Source organism: Salmo salar, chromosome ssa11 (genome assembly GCF_905237065.1).
Source record: "Salmo salar chromosome ssa11, Ssal_v3.1, whole genome shotgun sequence".
In the NCBI taxonomy this organism is placed as follows: Eukaryota; Metazoa; Chordata; class Actinopteri; order Salmoniformes; family Salmonidae; genus Salmo; species Salmo salar.
The window spans coordinates 79,840,040-79,862,067 of NC_059452.1; the positions used below are offsets into that span (position 1 = coordinate 79,840,040).

The window sequence follows — 22,028 nt, forward strand, 5'->3', positions numbered from 1 at the left end:
TAATTCACAAAATGGGACAAACACCAAATTGAGACTCAGCATGCAGAATTCTGCAAATCTATCCTCTGTGTACAATGTAAAACACCAAATAATGCATGCAGAGCAGAATTAGGCCGATACCCGTTAATTATCAAAATCCAGAAAAGAGACGTTAAATTCTACAACCAACTAAAAGGAAGCGATTCCCAAACCTTCCATAACAAAGTCATCACCTACAGAGATGAACCTGGAGAAGAGTCCCTTAATCAAGCTGGTCCTGGGGCTCTGTTCACAAACACAAACACACCCCACATAGCCCCAGGACAGCAACACGATTAGACCCAACCAAATCATGAGAAAACAAAAAGATAATTACTTGACACATTGGAAAGAATTAACAAAAAAACAGGGCAAACTGGAATGATATTTGGCCTTAAACAGAGAGTACACAGTTGCAGAATACCTGACCACTGTGACTGACCCAAATTTAAGGAACAGACTCAGTGAGCATAGCCTTGCTATTGAGAATGGCCGCCGTAGGAAGACCTGGCTCTCCAGAGAAGACAGGCAATGTGCACACTGCCCACAAAATCAGCTGGAAACTGAGCTGCACTTCCTAACCTCCTGCCAAATGTATGACCATATTAGAGACACATATTTCCCTCAGATTACACAGACCCACAGAGAATTCAAAAACAAACCCGATTTTGATAAACTCCCATATCTACTGGGTGAAATACCACAGTGTGCCATCACAGTAGCAATATTTGTGAACTGTTGCCACAAGAAAAGGTCAACCAGTGAAGAACAAACACCATTGTAAATACAACCCATATTTATGTTTATTTCTTTTCGCTTTTGTACTTTAACTATTTGCACATAATATGATGTTTGACATGTCTTTATTCATTTAGAACTTTTGTGTAATGTTTACCGTACATTTTTATTGTTTATTATCTATTCACTTGCTTTGGGAATGTTAACATATGTTTCCGATGCCAATAAAGCCCTTAAATTGAATTAAAATTGAGGGAGAGAGCGAGAGGCAAGAGAGAGAGGTATTTCCCTGTGAAAGGTCTTGACTGTGGGTCAGGCCTGATAGATGAGACAGCCCTTGTATTGGCAGAACAGAACAGAACAGAGCGATCCCTTCCCTGCAGCTCCACGTCAGGCAGTCGCCCCTCTGGCACCCCCTTAAGTCATCTCCCTACGGCTACACTGTTTCCTCCTAAGTCGGAACCATAAAACGATCTGAATGATTCCTATCAAAACTATGTTGTTTATAATTAAACTATTTAGCTAGCCTCAACAGCGCAATAACTGTTTGGAAAATGACAGTATAGCTGTGTGTTATCCCATTCCAGGAAAACTCCCATTAGGAATCACAATCTCTTTTAGAACTGCGACACCAAACTAAAAACATGTGAGAGTGATGTTTTTGTTTTCTACACTTCCGTTGGGTAGCATTGTGGAGTGTCAGAAACGTTATGACAACCTTTCATGCTAGCCAGGCAGCAGTGGGTGGTTGCGGTCCTGGGGCCCGAGGAGGAGGAAGAGAGAAAGAGGGAGAGTAAGAGAGAGAGAGAAGGAAAGAAGGGCAGAGAGAGCGGTTGTTGCACAATGCTTTTGAGAAAAGCTGCAGCCGCAGCAACAACTGGGGGACGAGCCAGAAAGAACAGATGCTCGGAGGAGCTGCTGCTTGCCTGTTTCTGTGGAGAGAGAAAAGAGGGAGAGGGGGAGAGAAAGAAAGACAGAAAAAAAGAGGGAGAGAGGGAGAGATGGTACGAGAGGACAGCTTGTGCTGGGAAGGCTGTGCTGTTGCAGCTGGACATATGTGTCTGTAGTGATGTCAGAGACAGGGGTGGAGGGTGTGTGTGTGTAGTGGGGAGTTGAGGGGTTGCTAGTGGGGGGGAGGACCCTGTGACACCCTGACCTCCTGTCACTGTCACTGTTCACTGTGACAGGTGAGGGGCTGTAGGCAGAGTGTCGGCCACCCCAGTCATCTGGACCACCATCAGACTGCCCTTCATCTCCTCACAGATCGAGTCCAATTTATTATTTTTCTTTATTTAACTAGGCAAGACAGTTAAGAACAAATTCTTATTTTCAATGACAGTCTAGGAACAGTGGGTTAACTGCCTTGTTCAGGGGCAGAACAACAGATCTTTACCTTATCAGCTTGGGATTCAATCTTTCAACCTTTCGGTTACTAGTCCAACGCTCTAACCACTAGGCTACCTGCCGCCCCAATATGCGGCATTAATATGCCAAACTCCCACCTGAAACAAATGCATTGGTGTTTAAAGGGGGCTGCGTCCAAGCTAAAGAGAGAGCTAAAGAGAGATAGAGTCTCTTCATTCGCCGAGGTGCTGGGGGAAAGCCGGCGAGAACTTAAATCCTCAGTTAATTCCTGTTGGAAATTAAAAAGTGGTGTATTTTGGAGGCCAGACAGATCTAAGTGACGTTGTCGTCGTCAGCGCTCCTGGGCATGTGCCAGCAGCCACTGCTTTTTCTCCCTCTCTCTGTCAGGGGAGCAGCGCTCTGTTTGCTCTGCACTCAATTGTTTGCTGGTTTAAGCCTCGCTGCTGTTGAGCTCAGTGTTGAAGAGCTGGTGGATCACACACCGGAGTGGAGACGAGAGGAAAGGAGAGGAGGAGTGGGAGTTCCTCTCTTCTTCTCTTCACCTCTTCTCCTCTCCCTCAGTCTCTGTCCTTTGGCCAGCTTTGCTTTGCGCTCTGTCTCCTTTATAAGTGGTTGTCTGGTGCTTGTTACATCACTGGGCTATAGTGTAACCAGTGACACAGGGCCACTGCCAAAGGGATATACAGTCACTGCATACATTTTTTTCTGTTCGCTCCAACAGTACCTGTGCTATCCTGCAAAGCTGTTATTACAACAGACTGTTCCAACACTGTTTACCACTTTGGAATTTAAAACCACGGATCCTCATTTAACACTGACTAGTTAGTCAGTACAGTCTCAAATAGACATGACGGGTGGATGAAATGTCATATCCATCCATAGACGAGAGATCCTACTCAGGTTAATATTATCTGCTTGATTCATTCATTTTGAACGGAGTCTCAGTGGTCACACATGGTCAACATCCTTTAAAGTTCAGAAGATTGTGCAACAACCCAACCAGATTTTGAGCATCCAATGAGATTATAAGAGAACATTCCGAGCTACAACTTCTCTGTGAAGTCAAAACCCCAGCATGGTGTCACGTCCTGACCAGTAAAAGGGATATTTGTTATTGTAGTTTGGTCAGGGCGTGGCAGGGGGTGTTTTTCTGTGTGTTCTGGGCATTCTATGTCCTTTTTTCTATGTGTTTGTATTTCTTTGTTTTGGCCTGGTATGGCTCTCAATCAGGGACAGCTGTACATCGTTGTCGCTGATTGGGAGCCATACTTAGGTAGCCTGTTTTCCTTTGGGTTTTGTGGGTGGTTAATTTCTGTTTAGTGTTTTGTAGACCTGACAGAACTGTTTGGCTGTCGTTTTCGCTTTGTATATTGTGTTCTCAGAATATATATTAAATGATGAGCACTCACTACGCTGCGCCTTGGTCCTCTTCTTCCAAAGACAGCCGTTACACATGGGTCTTTATCCCAGCGATGGGAAGAGAGAACATTACACACCTGCCAGTGTGCATTGTCTGCTAAAATATGGGATGGCGGATTCCCCTCCCCACACACATGTACACACACTTGGGCTGTGATGGTCATGGAATTTTGCATGACGGCCAGCCAAATGACCACGGCCAGCCAAATGACCATGGTCACCGTAATAACCATTTGAATAGCACAATATATACGGTTCAAATAGCAGGGGATCTAGGTGTTTGAGGGTGTGAGTAGGAAGCAGACGTTACAACTTGCTATCCGATATCCTTGGGATGTCCCTACCCCATTGAAGTTGAAATTGTCAGGGTTAGGGTAAGGGATTAGAGTATGGACATCCCAAAGATTCCACATAGCACTTAGTAATGGGAAGTTTGGATCTTTTTACTGACTCTGATATTTTCGACTCGTTAAGTCAAAAGAACTAGTCTTACGACTCACTTTTCATTAATTTGAGTCAGTAATACCCATAAGAGCTAGATAGAGGAGTCATCTTTGTATCTGTGCCATTATAGCATCTGTGACGGCATGGGCAACACCACAATACATGCATGTTTTGTTCAATCATGTTCATTATTATATCAAAAACCAGCTTTTTACATTAGCATGTGATGTTCAGAACTAGCATACCCACCGAAAATTTCCGGTGAATTTACTAAATTACTCATGATAAACGTTGACAAAATACATAACAATTATTTTAAGAATTATAGATACAGAACGCCTTTATGCAAACGCTATGTCAGATTTTAAAATAGCTTTTCGGCGAAAGCACATTTTGCAATATTCTGAGTACATAGCTCGGCCATCACAGGCTAGCTAATTTGACACCCACCAAGTTTGGGGCAACCTAAACTCAGAATTACTATTAGAAAAATTGGATTACCTTTGCTGTTCTTCGTCAGAATGTACTCCCAGGACTTCTGCTTCAACAACAAATGTTGTTTTGGTTCCAAATATTCCATAGTTATATCCAAATACCTCCGTTTTGTTTGTGCGTTCAGGTCACTGTCCGAAGGGTAACGCGAGAGCACATTTCATGACGAAAAATTTCAAAATATTCCATTACCGTACTTAGAAGCATGTCAAACGCTGTTTAAAATAAATTTTTATGCTATTTTTCTCGTAAAATAGCGATAATATTCCAACCGGGCGACGTTGTATTCATTCAAAGGCTGAAAGAAAAAAATGGAGAATTCACATGAACGCGCATCTCCAGTGTCACTGTTCTCAGCATGACCACTCACAAAATCTCCTGCTGTTTTTCGCCCAGAGACAGGAGAGACGTCATTCCACTTTCTGGCGCCTTCTGAGAGCCAATGGAAGCCTTAGAAAATGTCACGTTACAGCAGAGATGCTGTATTTTTGATAGAGATGCCATAGACGGAGAACAAATTGTCAGACAGGGCACTTCCTGTATGGAATCTTCTCAGGTTTTGGCCTGCCATATGAGTTCTGTTATACTCACAGACACCATTCAAACAGTTTTAGAAACTTTAGAGTGTTTTCTATCCCAATCTACTAATTATATGCATATTCTCGTTTCTGGGCAAGCGTAGTAACCAGTTTAAATCGGGTACGTTTTTTATCCTTCCGTGCAAATACTGCCTCCTAGCCCCAACAGGTTAACCCTTCTTTGGCAGCAATAAACTCAACCAAACGTTTTCTATAGTTGCGGATCAGACCTGCACAACGGTCAAGAGGAATTTTGGACCATTCATCTTTACAAAACTGTTTCAGTTCAGCAATATTCTTAGGATGTCTGGTGTGAACCGCTCTCGAGGACATGCCACAGCATTTTAAATCGGGTTGAGGTCAGGACTCTGACTGGGCCACTCCAGTGTTGACACCATTCTGTTGTTCATTTACTTCTGTGTTTTGAGTCGTTGTCCTGTTGCATCACCCAACTTCTGTTTAGCTTCAATTGGCGGACAGATAGCCTTACATTCTCCTGCAAAATGTCTTGATAAACTTGGGAAGTCATTTTTCCATTGATAATAGCAAGCTGTCCAGGCCCTGAGGCAGCAAAGTAGCCCCAAACCATGATGCTCCCTCGAACATACTTTACAGTTGCGATGAGGTTTTGATGTTGGTGTGCTGTGCCTTTTTTTCTCCACACATAGTGTTGTGTGTTCCTTCCAAACAACTCAACTTTAGTTTAATCTGTCGACAGAATGTCCAGGTGATCTTTTGCGAACTTCAGACGTGCAGCAATGTTGTTTATTTTGGACAGCAGTGGCTTCTCCCGTGGTTTCCTTCCATCAACACCATTCTTGTTTAGTGTTTTACGTATCGTAGACCCGTCAACAGAGATGTTAGCATGTTCCAGAGATTTGTGTAAGTCTTTAGCTGACTCTAGGATACTTCTTAACCTCATTAACCTCATTCTTCTTAACCTCCAACCAAGATGGCGTAGCAGTCGGATGTCTGTTTTGTCTTGTCCCGTCCCGTGTATATATCGTTTTCTTTGTATATATTTTTTATATATTTTTTTCTCAATTTCCATCTACGGACTGAACATACTCTCCTGCAACCCGCCTCACCCAATGTGGTACGGATCTGCTATTTTTTTTACTTTAGAACCGGAAACCCCAATCATAAGCTAGCCAGCTGACTAGCTACTAGCTAGTAGTCAGCCACTGCTAGTGGTCATCACCGTTAACTCAGACATCAGCCAGCCTCAGCCCGGTCAATTCCTGCCAGTCTGCACAGCGTGATATCAACCCAGAGCTTATCGGACTGCTTTTTCTCTACCACATCTCCGGATTCCTACCGCAAGCTCTGAACCTTTACACCGGATTATCGCAGCTAGCTAGCTGCTACCCAAGTACCCTACCCACTCCTGGCTAACGTCTGTGTCCCGAAGCAAGCTGGACCCATCTCCTGGCTAGCCAAAGAGGTCCCTTAGCCAATTCTTGGGCTACAATACCTCTTTTGACAATTGGTCCGGACCCTTTACTGCCGACACGGAGCCCCGTCGATCCATCATGACTGGTCTGCTGACGTAACTGTCCGAGGGGGTTTCAACCGGCTCTTCTGTTGCGACGTCCCCCAGAGGCCCATCTGCTAGCCTGCTAGCCCCAGCCCTCTAGCTGTCTGATTCGCCGTGTCTCCAGCTCGCCTAGCTACTCACTGGACCCTATGATCACTCGGCTACACGTGCCTCTCCCTAATGACAATATGCCTTGTCTATTGCTGTTTTGGTTAGTGATTATTGTCTTATTTCACTGTAGAGCCTCCAGCCCTGCTCAATATGCCTTAGCTACCCTTTTTGCTCCACCCCCCAAACATACGGTGACCTCACCTGGCTTAAATGGTGCCTCTGGAGACAAAACCTCTCTCATCGTCACTCAATGCCTAGGTTTACCTCCACTGTACTCACATCCTACCATACCCTCGTCTGTACATTATGCCTTGAATCTATTCCTCTCACACAAATTATCAAGGAACCTACCAGGTACAAACCTAAATCTGTAACCATGGGCACCCTCTTAGATATCATCCTGACCAACTTGCCCTCTAAATACACCTCTGCTGTCTTCAAAAAGGGATCTCAGCAATCACTGGCTCATTGCCTGCGTGCGTAATGAGTCCGCTGTCAAACGATCACCCCAGAAATAATCAGACACCCATTTTTCAAGCTAGCATATAATGTCACAAAAACCAAAACCACAGCTAAATGCAGCACTAAACTTTGACGATCTTCATCAGATGACACTCCTAGGACATTATGTTATACAATACATGCATGTTTTGTTCAATCAAGTTCATATTTATATCAAAACCCAGCTTTTTACATTAGCATGTGACGTTCAGAACTAGCATTCCCACCGAACACTTCCGGTGAATTTACTAAATTACTCACGATAAACGTTCACAAAAACATAACAATTATTTTAAGAATTATAGATACAGAACTCCTTTATGCAATCGCGGTGTCCGATTTTAAAATAGCTTTTCGGTGAAAGCACATTTTGCAATATTCTGAGTAGATAGCCCGGCCATCACAGGCTAGCTATTTTGACACCCACCAAGTTTGGTACTCACCAAACTCAGATTTACTATAAGAAAAATGTTATTACCTTTGCTGTTCTTCGTCAGAATGCACTCCCAGGACTTCTACTTCAACAACAAATGTTGGTTTGGTTCCAGATAATCCATAGTTCGTGCGTTCAAGACACTATCCGAAGGGTGATGCGCCGGCGCATATCGTGACAAAAAATGTCTAAATATTCCATTACCGTACTTCGAAGCATGTCAAACGCTGTTTAAAATCAATTTTTATGCGATTTTTCTCGTAAAATAGCGATAATATTCCGACCGGGAGATGTCCTTTTCGTTCAAAGACTCAAAATGTAAAATGGACTCTTCACGTGCATGCGCGCGCCCGTCTCATTGTTCTCAGATCGACCACTTACCAAATGCGCTACTGTTTTTCAGCCAGTAACTGCAGAGTCATCATTCAACGTTCTGGCGCCTTCTGAGAGCCTATGGGAGCCTTAGAAAATGTCACGTTACAGCAGAGATCCTCTATTTTGGATAGAGATGACAAAGAAGGCCAAGAAATGGTCAGAGAGGGCACTTCCTGTTTGGAATCTTCTCAGGTTTTGGCCTGCCATATGAGTTCTGTTATACTCACAGACACCATTCAAACAGTTTTAGAAACTTTAGGGTGTTTTCTATCCAAATCAAACAATTATATGCATATTCTAGTTACTGGGCAGGAGTAGTAACCAGATTAAATCGGGTACGTTTTTTATCCGGCCGTGCAAATACTGCCCCCTATCCCCAACAGGTTAACAAACAGATCACCAACCATTTCGAATCCCACCGTACCTTCTCCACTATGCAATCTGGTTTCCGAGCTGGTCATTAGGACCTTCAGCCACGCTCAAGGTCCGAAACGATATCATAACCGCCATCGATAAAAGACATTACTGTGCAGCTGTCTTCATCGACCTGGCCAGGCTTTCGACTCTGTCAATCACCGCATTCTTATCGGCAGACTCAATAGCCTTGGCTTCTCAAATGACTGCCTCGACTGGTTCAACAACTACTTCTCAGATAGAGTTCAGTGTGTTAAGTCGGAGGGCCTGTTGTCCAGACCTCTGGCGGTCTCTATGGGGGTGCCACAGTGTTCAATTCTTGGGCCGACTCTTTTCTCTGTATATATCAATGATTTCGCTCTTGCTGCTGGTGATTCTCTGATCCATCTCTACGCAGACGACACCATTCTGTATACATCTGGCCCTTCTTTGGACACTGTGCTATCAAACCTCCAAACGAGCTTCAATGCCTTACAACACTCCTTCCGTGGCCTCCAACTGCTTTTAAATGCTAGTAAAACTAAGTGCATGCTCTTCAACCGATCGCTGCCCGCACCCGCCCGCCTGACTAGCATCACTACTCTGGTCGGTTCTGACTTAGAATATGTGGACAACTACAAATACCAAGGTGTTTGGTTAGACTGTAAACTCTCTTTCCAGACTCACATTAAGCGTCTCCAATCCAAAATTAAATCTAGAATCGGCTTCCTATTTTGCAACAAAGCCTCCTTCACTCATACTGCCAAACATACCCTCGTAAAACTGACTCTCCTACCGATCCTTGACTTTGGCGATGTCATTTACAAAATAGCCTCCAACACTCTACTCAGCAAACTGGATGTAGTCTATCACAGTGCCATCCGTTTTTTCACCAACGCCCCATATAATACCCACCACTGCGACCTGTATGCTCTCGTTGGCTGGCCCTCACTACATATTCGTTGCCAAACCCACTGGCTCCAGGTCATCTAAAAGTATTTGCTAGGTAAAGCCCCGCCTTATCTCAGCTCACTGGTCACCATAGCAACATCCACCAGTAGCACGCACTACTGCAGGTATATTTCACTGGTCATCGCCAAAGCCAACACTTCCTTTGGCCGCCTTTCCTTCCAGTAGTCTGCTGCCAATGACTGGAACAAATTGCAAAAATCTCTGAAGCTGGAGTCTTATATCTCCCTCTCTAACTTTAAGCATCAGCTGTCTGAGCAGCTTACCGATCACTGTACCTGTACACAGCCAATCTGTAAATAGCACACCCAACTACCTCATCCCCATATTGTTACTTATCCTCTTGCTCTTTTGCACCCCAGTATCTCGACTTGCACATCATCATCCGCACATCTATCACTCCAGTGTTAATGCTAAATTAGAATTATTTCGCCTCTATGGCCTATTTTTTGCCTTACCTCCCTACTCTTCCACATTTTCACACACTGTACATAGATTTTTCTATTGTGTTACTGACTGTACATTTGTATATGTGTAACTGTGTTGTTGTTTGTGTCGCACTGCTTTGCTTTATCTTGGCCAGGTTGCAGTTGTAAATGAGAACTTGTTCTCAACTGGCCTACCTGGTTAAATCATGGTGAAATAAATGGAACATTCTGCACTGTGCTACAACCTACACTGTGAATGTTTAAATGATGTGTTCAATATAGACAAGAAAAATACAATCATTTGTGTGTTATTAGTTTAAGCACATGTTTGTCTATTGTTGTGACTTAGATGAAGATCAGATCACATTTTATGACAAATGTATGCAGAAATCCAGGTTTCCAAATGGTTCACATACTTTTTCTTCCCACTGTATGTCATTAAGGTATTTCTGTTTTTATTATTATAAAAAATCTTGTTTTGTTTATCGTTGTGTTATTATGTGCAGATTGATATGGGGGAAAAATGATGTAATACATTTTAGAATAAGGCTGACGTCTCCAGAGTCACCGAAGGAGCGTGCATTAATACTGATGTAGAATTTATTGTAGCCAGCAAGTCACACGAACGACAAAAATGTACTCAGAAAAATCAGTCTCTGGTTCTCTCCTCTCAGCAGGGCCTCAGCAGAGTCACTCAGAAAAATGCATCATGACTGTCGAGTCAGTAAAAAGAGTAGTTAAAAAAGAATGAATCGTTCGCGGACTACCCATCACTAATAGCACTAATCATTAGTTTACCAGTCAAATTGCCAGGGTTAGAGGTTCCACGCCCGTTCTGTTCATTCTATTTCTATGTGTGCTGCTGCTGCAGGGGAGACTCATTTGCTACAACATCTTGCTTGTTTCAGCAAGGAGCAACAAAGTTTCATCACGTTGTTAAGAGTCCACATTACCACACGAATGAACTCAAATGCCTGAATGCCTGGCCGTCCCGTCTTCAGTCAAATCTTCTTTAAAAAATATGTTTGCGGTTATGACGGTTATTTTATTTCATGACGGTCTTCATCCATAACCGTCAGTTACATGGTTATATGGTAATTGTGCCAGCCCTAACACACACACCGTGTGTACTGTCCCATTACCCTCACTGGTGAGCTGCTCTAATGGCATTGTAGGCCCATTAGTAAATGAGGAGTCACACACTGACACGCGATGACCATGAGATGAGCCTCTCTCTCTCTCTCTCTCTCTCTCTCTCTCTCTCTGCATCTGTTTAGACGTACAGTAGTGTCCGACAGGTCATTGATAAAGCTGCTGTGTGTCACATGCGCACACACACACACACACACACACACACACACACACACACACACACACACACACACACACACACACACACACACACACACACACACACACACACACACACACACACACAGCCAGAGAGATACACAGACACACCGCCAGACACTTGGCTCTATTGATCCAAGAAAAATTTGTGAGGGAGAGAGTCCGAAAGAGCCCACCTCTCCAACGTTCTCCAGGAAACTGCCTAATAGTGCTGTAGTCTGTCTCTCTCTCTCTCTTGCTCTCTCTCACACACACTCTCTCTCTCTTTCTCAATTCAATTCAAGGGGCTTTATTGGCATGGGAAACATATGTTAACATTGCCAAAGCAAGTGAAGTAGATAATATACAAAAGTGAAATTAACAATAAAATTAAACAGTAAACATTTTCTTGTGGCAACAGTTCACTAATCTTGCTTCTGTGATGGCACACCGCGGTATTTCACCCAGTAGATATGGGAGTTTACCAAAATCGGGTTTGTTTTCGAATTCTTTGTGGATCTGTGTAATCTGAGGGATATATGTGTCTCTAATATGGTCAGGAGGTTAGGAAGTGCATCTCAGTTTCCAGCTGATTTTGTAGGCAGTGTGCGCATAGCCTGTCTTCTCTGGAGAGCCAGGTCTGCCTACGGCGGCCATTCTCAATAGCAAGGCTATGCTCACTGAGTCTGTACATATTCAAAGCTTTCCTTAAGTTTGGGTCAGTCACAGCGTTCAGGTATTCTGCCACTGTGTACTCTCTGTTTATGGCCAAATATCATTCCAGTTTGCTCTGTTTTTTTTGTTAATTCTTTCCAATGTGTCAAGTAATTATCTTTTTGTTTTCTCATGATTTGGTTGGGTCTAATTGTGTTGCTGTCCTGGGGCTCTGTGGGGTGTGTTTGTGAACACAGCCCCAGGACCAGCTTGCTTAGGGGACTCTTCTCCAGGTTCATCTCTCTGTAGGTGTTGGCTTTGTTATGGAAGGTTTGGGAATCGCTTCCTTTTAGGTGGTTGTAGAATTTAACGGCTCTTTTCTGGATTTTGATAATTAGCGAGTATCGGCCTAATTCTGCTCTGCATGCATTATTTGGTGTTCTACGTTGTACACAGAGTATATTTTTGCAGAATACTGCACGCAGAGTCTCAATTTGGTGTTTGTCCCATTTTTTGAATTCTTCGTTGGTGAGCGGACCCCAGACCTCACAACCATAAAGGTCAATGGGTTCTATAACTGATTCAAGTATTTTTAGCCGGATCCTAATTGGTATGTTGAATTTTATGTTCCTTTTTATGGCAAAGAATGCCTCTCTCTCTCTCTCTCTCTCTCTCTCTCTCTCTGTAGCCTGGATCAATAGCATCTTTGTGTGTGGACGTTGGACACTCCCTCTAGTGGTGGTGTTCAGCTAATGCAGTCAGACACGCTGGACCAGGCAAGGAGGGGGGAGAGGACGATATAGGGGGAGATTGAGGACAGCGGGACAGAGAGTGAAGAAGAGGTAGAGAGATAGGAAGAGACAGGGGGTGGAATTTAGGTTTATTTTGAATTGTACACATTTGCAGCTTAAAGCTGAATTGCAGCATACATAGGCATTCAAAATAATATGAGATGGAGTATACAATATAACAGTTAAGTAGCATTAAGCAGCCTCACAAAGTAAGGCATAGATAGGGCTGTTGTAGTATCTGTCAATCTGAGTAAGGGGAAGGTTCAGTTTATATAGATGTAATGGTAGCGGGGAGGGGAGAAAAGAGCGGTTGATTGAGAGATTGGGGGGCAGCAGAGCAGCATTGTGGCGAGGGGGGCGGGACGTGTGAAATTAACACGTGTTTGCACTGGGAATGAAGCCATCACGCACTAAAGCAGCGCTCATTCCCTACACAGCACACACTGATGCGCGTACACACACCTGCATGCACGGATAGATGCACACACACATGCAGCCCACACAAATCCACACAACACAAATGAGCCCAGGCACACAGACAAGTTCGCACAACATGATACAAACGCTGCTACACAACAAACAAAGTGACAGTGGTCGCGCACAAGCAAAACAGGTACTCACACTTTCACTCAGTTCAGTTCTTGAGCACACAGAAACACCAAACATGCTTCCTCCCTTTTCTCTCTCATTCTCCTTATCTGTGTCATCTGAGAGTCACACATCTGAGAGCTGCATGCACACTGAAATGGAGAAGTGAAACTAAACTATGCGGCCACCCTGACAACGTTGGCGGTTATCATCCACAGCTGACGTTGTGAGGTGGGGCTCCCTCCACTTCCCAGGAGCCTGACGAGGCCCTGCTGAGGCCCTGCTGAGAGGAGAGGACCAGATATAATGTAACACTCATCTAGATAAGGATCTATACATTTCACCTCACTGTTCCACACATTTCAACTCTTTAAGCACAGCAATCACATACCATGGCGGGGACTTGTTGCTACTTTGCAGATGTTTGTCAAACATAAGCCCACTGTTTCCAGGAAGGATTTGAATAGTTAAATATCTCAGATCAGATTTCACAATCCAGTTTCTACCTGTGTGTGTGTGTGTGTCTGTGTGTGTTTGCGAGTGTGTATGCGTGTGTGTGTGTGTGTGCGTTTGTGAGTGTATGTGTGTGTGTGTGTGTGTGTGCACAAGACAGAAATAGTCACACCTTGTGTTGAAGGCTCGATAAGGTGCAGCTCGAGCTCCTCGGTGACTGGAATGTAAACAATAGCTGTAATGACATTCACGAGGCTCGGGGAGTGGTGAAAGGAATTCCTGATTTTTCTTTTGCAAGTAGTAATCTCGGGAATAGCATCAGTTGATACCTACACTCTGAGGAGCGATGTTTTGCTGTTGTCAGGGTTTTAATCTAAACCAGTCAGAAATACATAACCAACGAGTTGATCACATCAGTTCAGTTTCCTCCCAGAGGTAGGGAGCTCATTGTGTGGCTGTGACTGGATGTGGCAGGGCAGGAGAGAGAATTTCCCCAGGCAGGGTGACTCAAACCTGGGTGAAGAGCGGTTGAGAACCTGGGCGTGCTCTGTGGAGGTGGTGGGTTGAGTGAACGTGAGAGAGGAGGAGAGAAGGGGGAAAGGAGTGGAGGGAGAGGGGGAAGTGGTAGGGTAGATAGATGAAGACGACTGGCGGTGAATTGGCATTGTGAAAAAGGGATTGGAGAGAGAAAGGGGCGAGCTAATGAGCTGGATTTTCTGGAGAGTTGGCATTCCGCTCATGGAGCACTCTTCCCTGTAGAATAGCTGGCTGGAGCTAAGCTTCCTGTTTGAGCCCTGGATCGGGAATGAACGAGGGAGGAGGGGAGGGAGAGACAGGGAGGAAAGGGGGTGGGGGTGTTGGAGCAATAGAACAGATGAAGAAGGAGAGGATAGAAGGAGGGAGGAAGAGAGAGGGGGGGTGTCGGTGGAATTGAATACCGGGGAGCTGTGTTCTCACAGCCAGTGTTGCCATGGTTACCCGGGAATTCTGGCGAGTAAGGAAATTTCATTCACTCCAGTGTGAAAAAAGGGAGGGAAATATCAAAAAAAGCAAGAAAACACAACCCCCAATGAAAAAAGAAATATCATCCTCCATGTGCCCTCCACCCCTCCTCTGTGCTCTGTCGCTTTTTTCCCTCCCCCCATCCATTGCTCCCTTCCCCCGTGTACCCGCCCGGTGCTTTTTGTTTGCCACCACCCTGTAAGTAAACACAACACCCACTCACAAGCCTCCCATCCCTGCCAATCGCCCTCCAGGTAAGGCAGAGAACAAAAAACACTAGAGCTATCTGTAGCCGTTCCTCTTCTGGGAAGAAGGAAGAACGAGGGGACCAGTAGTGGTAGGATCCATCCACTACTCCACACAAGTCACATTTAAGCTGGCTGCTGACATGGCAAGAACTGGAACTAAGCGCTGTCGCCCTGACGACTCTCCTGAGCGCTGCTGGGCTGTCAGGGCTGGCATCTGCGCGTGGTGCTGCCCGCCTCTCCTCTCCTTGTCTCTCCTCTCCTGCCTCCCTGCGTGGCCTCTGGCCTACAGACACACACATACAAACAAACACACACAGACACATACACACACTCTGCAGCACACTGTCTCTCCCAGCGCTGGTTAACTGGAGCTGACAGCTGCACACGGGTTGACAGTGGCGCTGGTGCAGTGGACCTGACAGCTTTACAGAGACACACACACACACACACACACACACACACACACACACACACACACACACACACACACACACACACACACACACACACACACACACACACACACACACACAGATGCAGCGCACGCAAGTGTACTTCTAGGTTCTTCCACAGTGGTTTAACTTGTATGGAAGATACTGTAACTATGGTTCAGGGCATCTGATGAGTCAGTCTGTGGATGGGTGTACAGTACATGTAGATACTTGTGTCTGTGGGTAAAATTCATCTGTTTTCCTAGAAGCCTCCTCTGCTTTTGGCATGCATTACAGTCAATAGAGAATGTCTCCTGTGTGTCTGTGCAATGTGTTTGAGTGTATGAACAGAAATAGAATGAATAGAACGGGCATCCCCATTCAAGTCATAATGGTAATGGGTGGACTGGTGGCCATTGCGAGTGTTCCCATAGGAGCAAAGCATAGAGATAGATAGAGGACTCATTATGGATATAACCCGTTTTAGCATGGACATTGCCATTGAGAGCTTCCACCATGCCTCTGCCATTTTAAAGTAGTTAACATAGTCAACTGGGTGGGGATTCCCAGGGGTTGTAGCCTCAATGGCAATGCCCATGCTGTCACAGACCCATTACTGGCACAGATATAAAGATGAGTCCTCTATCTTTCTCTGTGGAAGAAATTTAGTTCAAAATGACACATGTTAAGACAAGGGGATTCTAATATACCATAACTCTTTGCAAACATGCAACCAACATTGCTAGTTAGTAACAGCACTAGTAGTAGTTATCAATGGCGCTGGTCCAATGAATTTGTTTATTTTCAAACCCTGCCGCCTGGATCATTACATTTTCTTAACCTGTGTTTTTGTTTTTACGTAGGAGCAAAGCAAGAAGTAAATTAGGAAGTGTACCCATCAATCTGTGCTGAGATTTGTTGAATCAACTCAACTGACATGACAAAAAATACATTCCATTGCATGAGCAAATCAGTTAGCGTCATTTGAATGAACGTTCTATATTACCATGGAAATTATTGCATCACCATACCAGGCAGCCATTGTGAGTGTACCCATCTGTTTTCCAGTCAAATTGCTAGGGTTAGAGGTTCCAGGCCCATTCTATTCATTCCATTTCTATGGTATGAAATGTGTTGACTTCACTGTATCCACCAGTTGCTAACCCATCCATGTTCTCTTCCTGTCTTCCAGTGGCTGAGGAGGGACTATGGGAGTGTGGGCTGTCATATGAATGCCGGACCCTCCTGTTCAAGGCCATTCACAACCTGCTGGAGAGGTACAGTACAATTACATTTCCCATGAGCCACTTGGAAAATGACTTGTCAGCTCATCCCATGTCATATATGTAAAGTATCACATAAAGTAAGCTGAATATTCCCATTCTAGTCATAGGCTATTTCTGCTCATATAACCATTTCTACTCCCACCAACTGCTAAGGAAATAATGCTGACAAAAATAGAGACCACCAACGGTTAAAAGACTTGAAGTAATAATCAAATTAAAACCTGAACTGAATCAATAACTCCAGTAAAGCTTCCCCATCTGCTAAATGAACCAGCACATATTTGGTTTCAATTAAGTTAAACATCAATGATCATCATAGGGGGGCAGGCTGAATGAACCTTCTTATTACCTTGAGTCTACCTCCTCCTCTCTTCCAACTCTATACCTCTGCACTATATTGCATTGTCATAAAGCCTTAAATAGAGTCGTCATCTAATGGTACTGTGTAACTCCATTGATGTGAGTGTTCAGGTATGAAAACAAATCTATTCTATTCCATTCTCTGTTCTTCCCTGATTGGGTATGTGTGTGCCAATCTCTATGTACAGTATGTGTCTATGTGCATGTACATTTGTGTGTATATTATATATATATATATATATGTGTATATATACGGTGATACAGATGTTTAATGTCTACCATCCCCCAGGTGTCTGATGGATAAGGACTTTGTGCGGATCGGGAAGTGGTTTGTCAAGCCATACGAGCTGGAGGAGAAGCATATGGGCACCAGGTGAGTTTAACCATCCTTCTCAATCCCGCACACAACCTCCTCACAGCATCGCCGCCACGTTGTTCTGACACGGTGATAACTAGATTGACATTGGGGGGACGTTGCCCCCACGCTGGGTCTGGGGGTGTGACAGACAGGCGGTGTGAATGGTTGCCGTGCGCCGGCTGCTCCCACCCCGCCTGGGATGTGGTGACACCTCTGACTGCCTCGCGGCACCTGGCTGTGAGCCCCTGGGATCATGTCACTGCGCTCGCAGGTGGGAAAGGTGGGAAAGGCTCGTGCTGTGAGACAGACGACGGCTCGGCTCCTGTGTGTGAGAGTGCGAGAACTGGTCCTCCAGACTGCCTGAGTGTCAGACTATTGAGAGAGGGGTAGCGAACATTGGTGAGGTGTGAGAGCTGAGCAGAGGAGGGGTTTGTGGCTGTGTGTGTGTGCGTGCGTGCGTGCGTGCGTGTCAGAGACATACAGCGCAGAGGAGCACAGTAGAGGGGAATTGTTGTTTTAACTCCGCTTTTTGCTTAGCTTGAAGTTTGGTGCATTATTGACGGTTAAAAAAAAAAAACATTATGTAAAATGGATTTAATTCCATCTGTTCATAAATTAGACTCATATTCCTATCTGCTTGGTTACAGGAACGATTTAACTCAACGACATCTCGCAAGAGGGATTGAGATGATCATGACACATCTTAAGTCGTTAATTAGTTACAATTATGCAAATACATTGAGTTGCAGTTTGAGAACTCTCCATATCCATGTTTTTAGGAGTGAGATCCTCTCCTACGGTATGTAGCTGTGGAGAGGTTCCCAGTGATAAAAATGCACGCTGTGGCACAATTCCAAAGGTGTTGAAAGAATTGAGTGTGACACCTTCAAGGGCTAGGACACAGCATGCAGAAAATATGAACTAGAGAGAGAGAGAGAGAGAGAGAGAGAGAGAGAGAGAGAGAGAGAGACCAAAAAGCCCACTCAGCCATAGCCGCGAGAAGTAGGCTACATTAACTCATTTACTTGTGGAACACGCATGCAGTGCAACATGAAATAGATGCATAAAACACACTATCAAGGCCGACTTCAAATACCGACATCAATGTGAAAGTAACCGGAGCATAAAAACAGCTGACTGTGAATGCAAACTATGCCAGATAAATCCTGTAAATGCATTGAAATAAAAGGCATACATCAAAGGGCTTACTTAGGCCTATAATCGACGAGGACACATAAAGACAAACAAACTCGACCAAGGAATGAAGAAAATCATGAAATTCAAAAGGAAAATCTACGCATTAAGGCCGCTGAATGATCAGCGCCTCGATACAGGTAGCCAGCTACAATTATTCCGTTTGTGGGCAGTTAGACATTTTTTGGGGCACAGTTGAGCAGCCTACAATGCTTAGATGAAAATCATAACTGGCATGCAGCTCTTTAGAAAGGGTAGGATCAATTGTAAATTGGCAATCATATGAAAAATGTTGCCAACCCCCTGCTATAGGCTATATGAAGGAATGGCATATACAGTGTACTATGACAATGCCATTGTCTCGTGCGCTTCCTACCAAAATTGGGAAACATTCTGAGAATATTGAAACATTTTGTATCAACAAGAGGTCGAGAATGTTAATATTGCAACATAGTAACCAACACGGAAGGCGGCCGCAAAAAATAAATGCGGGCCATCTTGTCTCTGTCTGATATTATTGTGTTGCGTACGCAGCATCAAGGTGCTCATTATATATACAGTGTATTCAGACCCCCACATTTTGTTACGTTACAGCCTTATTCTAAAATTGAAGAAATTATTTATTTTTCTCATCAGTCTACACACAATACCCCGTAATGACAATGCGAAAACAGTTTTTTTAAACATTTTTGCAAATGTATAAAAAAACAAAACAGAAATTGAGCTCAGGTGCATCCTGTTTCCATTTACATAAGTATTCAGACCCTTTACTCGGTACTTTGTTGAAGCACCTTTGGCAGCGATTACAGCCTTGAGTCTTCTTGGGTATGATGCTACAAGCTTGGCACACCTGTATTTGGGGAGTTTCTCCCATTCTTCTTTGCAGATCCTCTCAAGCTCTGTCAGGTTGGATGCACAGCGTTGTTGCACAGCTATTTTCAGGTCTCTCCAGAGATGTTCGATCAGGTTCAAGTCCGGGCTCTGGCTGGGCCACTCAAGGACATTCAGAGACTTGTCCCGAAGCCACTCCTGCATTGTCTTGGCTGTGTGCTTAGGGTCGTTGTCCTGTTGGAAGGTGAACCTTCACCCCAGTCTGAAGTCCTGAGCGCTCCGGAGCAGGTTTTCATCAAGGATCTCTGTACTTTGCTCAGATCATCTTTCTCGATATTGACTAGTCTCCCACTTCCTGTCGCTGAAAAACATCCCCAGAGCATGATGCTGCCACAACCATGCTTCACCTTAGGGTTGGTACCAGTTTCCTCCAGATGTGTCACTTGGCATTCAGGCCAAAGAGTTCAATCTTGGTTTCATCAGACCAGAGAATCTTGTTTCTCATGTTCTGGGTCTTTTAGGTGCCTTTTGGCAAACTCCTTTTACTGAGGAGTGGCTTCGGTCTGGCCACTCTACCATAAAGGCCTGGTTGGTGGAGTGCTGCAGAGATGGTTGTCCTTCTTGAAGGTTCTCCTATATCCACAGAGGAACTCTAGAGCTCTGTCAGAGTGACCATCGGGTTCTTGGTCACCTCCCTGACTAAGGCCCTTCTCCCCCGATTGCTCAGTTTTGCCGGGTGGCCTGCTCTAGGACGAGATTTGGTGGTTCCAAACTTCTTCCATTTAAGAATGATGGAGGCCACTGTGTTCTTGGGGAGCTTCAATGCTGCAAAAATGTTTTGGTACCCTTCTCCAGATCTACAGACAATTCCTTCGACCTCATGGCTTGGTTTTTGCTCTGACATGCACTGTCAACTGTGGGACCTTATATAGAGAGGTGTGTGCCTTTCCAAATCATGTCCAATCAATTGAATTTACCACAGGTGGAGTTCAATTAAGTTGTAGAAGCATCTCAAGGATGATCAATGGAAACAGGACTCAATTTCGAGTCTCATAGCAAAGGGTCTGAAGACTCATGTAAATAAGGTCTTTCTATTTAAAAAAAGATTTAAAATTGCAAATTTGTCGAAAAACATATTTGCTGCAGCACCCTCAGCACCCCTACTTCCCACGGCTATGCATTTAGCCTCTGTTTGTTGTAATGGTTTTAGACATCCTCTAACTAACCAATTGAGAAAAGGAGCCTCACAAAAGAACACTGGCATTGCCTCGTAGTCATTTGAGCTATGGCAGCTCCACCAATCAATCACAATTCAAGTGTGTGGGAGTCCTAAACTGTCCTGGATGTCTTCTCTAAATCATGTCTTCCTCTGCGCTGCGTTTAGTGCCAACATTGTCTTCATTGTGCCGCAGTTAGTTTCAGTTTTTAATGAGTGAAATTGCGGCGTGCTAATTAATTTGCCTATTAAAACGGCATTGTCTTTGCTTTGACTGTGCAACGAGAAAATGATGAGAGAGAAGAGCGAGAGCGAGAGAAAGAGAGAGAGAGACAGAGAGAGGAGAGCAGAAAAGAGAAAAGAAAAACACTTGCGTGCCTCCGCTCCGGGGAAGAGCTGGACGACAGAGAGGAGGAGGAGGAACTCTGTCACTCTGAAGGAGTGCGGGAGCGGGAGCAAGTAAGTGAGTGAGTGAAGAAGTGAGAAGAAGGAGGAGGAGAGGAAACTGTCCTGAACAAGGGGAATGGTAGATGTGTTGAGTTACAGTGATGGAATCTGTGTGTTGCTGCTGCTGTGTGATGATGATGATGTGTGTCTAGAGTGGAGGGTGGATACAGCTCTTTGAAGCTTTGAAAAGGGGGCTGGAGCTGTGGGGGTTGGACAAATGTGACACCGCTTGACACTCCTTAGAACAATAAGGAGCTGTCTTTTCCCTGAGAAGGGGAGGGGGTTGTGAGGGCGGGGCTGGGGCTTCGAGAGTGCAGGCCTTTCCCAGAGAGACCAAATTTGGTTAACCCCCATGCTGGGCTCTGAGAGGCCAGGGTGTGTGTGTGTTTGTGTGTGTGTGTGTCTCTCTCTCGCTCTCTCTCTGTGTGTGTGTGTTTGCGTACATCTGCATGTGTGTGTGAGGGAGGGTCCTAAGGGGGGCAGAAATCAGCCATAGGAATGGCTAGTGAAGAGGGGACAGATAAGGAGGATAGGGGGGGATTAGCCACTGTTGCACCCACGTGATTCTTCTCCAGTTTGACAGCTTTGTCTGAACACACTGTCAGCTGGCGCACCCCCTGCCAAGCCTGCCCCACTGCCTTCCTGTGAATTATTGAACAGACTGAAAGAAAGAGAGAGAGAGAGAGAGAGAGAGAGGGAGAGTGAGACAGAGAGAGAGACAAAAAAGAGGGGGGGGGACACTGCACCATTCCTCAACATCCAGTCTGAAAGACAGACAGACACACAGCCACAAACACAAACGCACACATCTAGATATACTCACTCTTAATGGTGATCACAAACAATTGAACAATGGCATGTCTGAACATAATAATAAAAAAACATGCACACACACTACTCTCCCCCCTACTCACACACACACACACACACACACACACACACACACACACACACACACACACACACACACACACACACACACATTATTCTCCCCCTACTCACACACACACACACACACACACACACACACACACACATT

At 44.8% G+C, this 22,028-nt stretch overlaps 1 protein-coding gene across 1 annotated transcript in view; it reads left to right on the forward strand.

The window, feature by feature from the left end:
- The window catches only part of LOC106563289 (mediator of RNA polymerase II transcription subunit 13-like), a 128,816-nt gene that overhangs the window by 54,751 nt on the left and 52,037 nt on the right, over nucleotides 1-22,028 (forward strand). Inside the window, 2 exon segments of the mRNA XM_014128759.2 lie at nucleotides 16,490-16,574; nucleotides 17,233-17,316. Of these exon segments, the coding sequence (XP_013984234.2) occupies nucleotides 16,490-16,574; nucleotides 17,233-17,316 (169 nt within the window).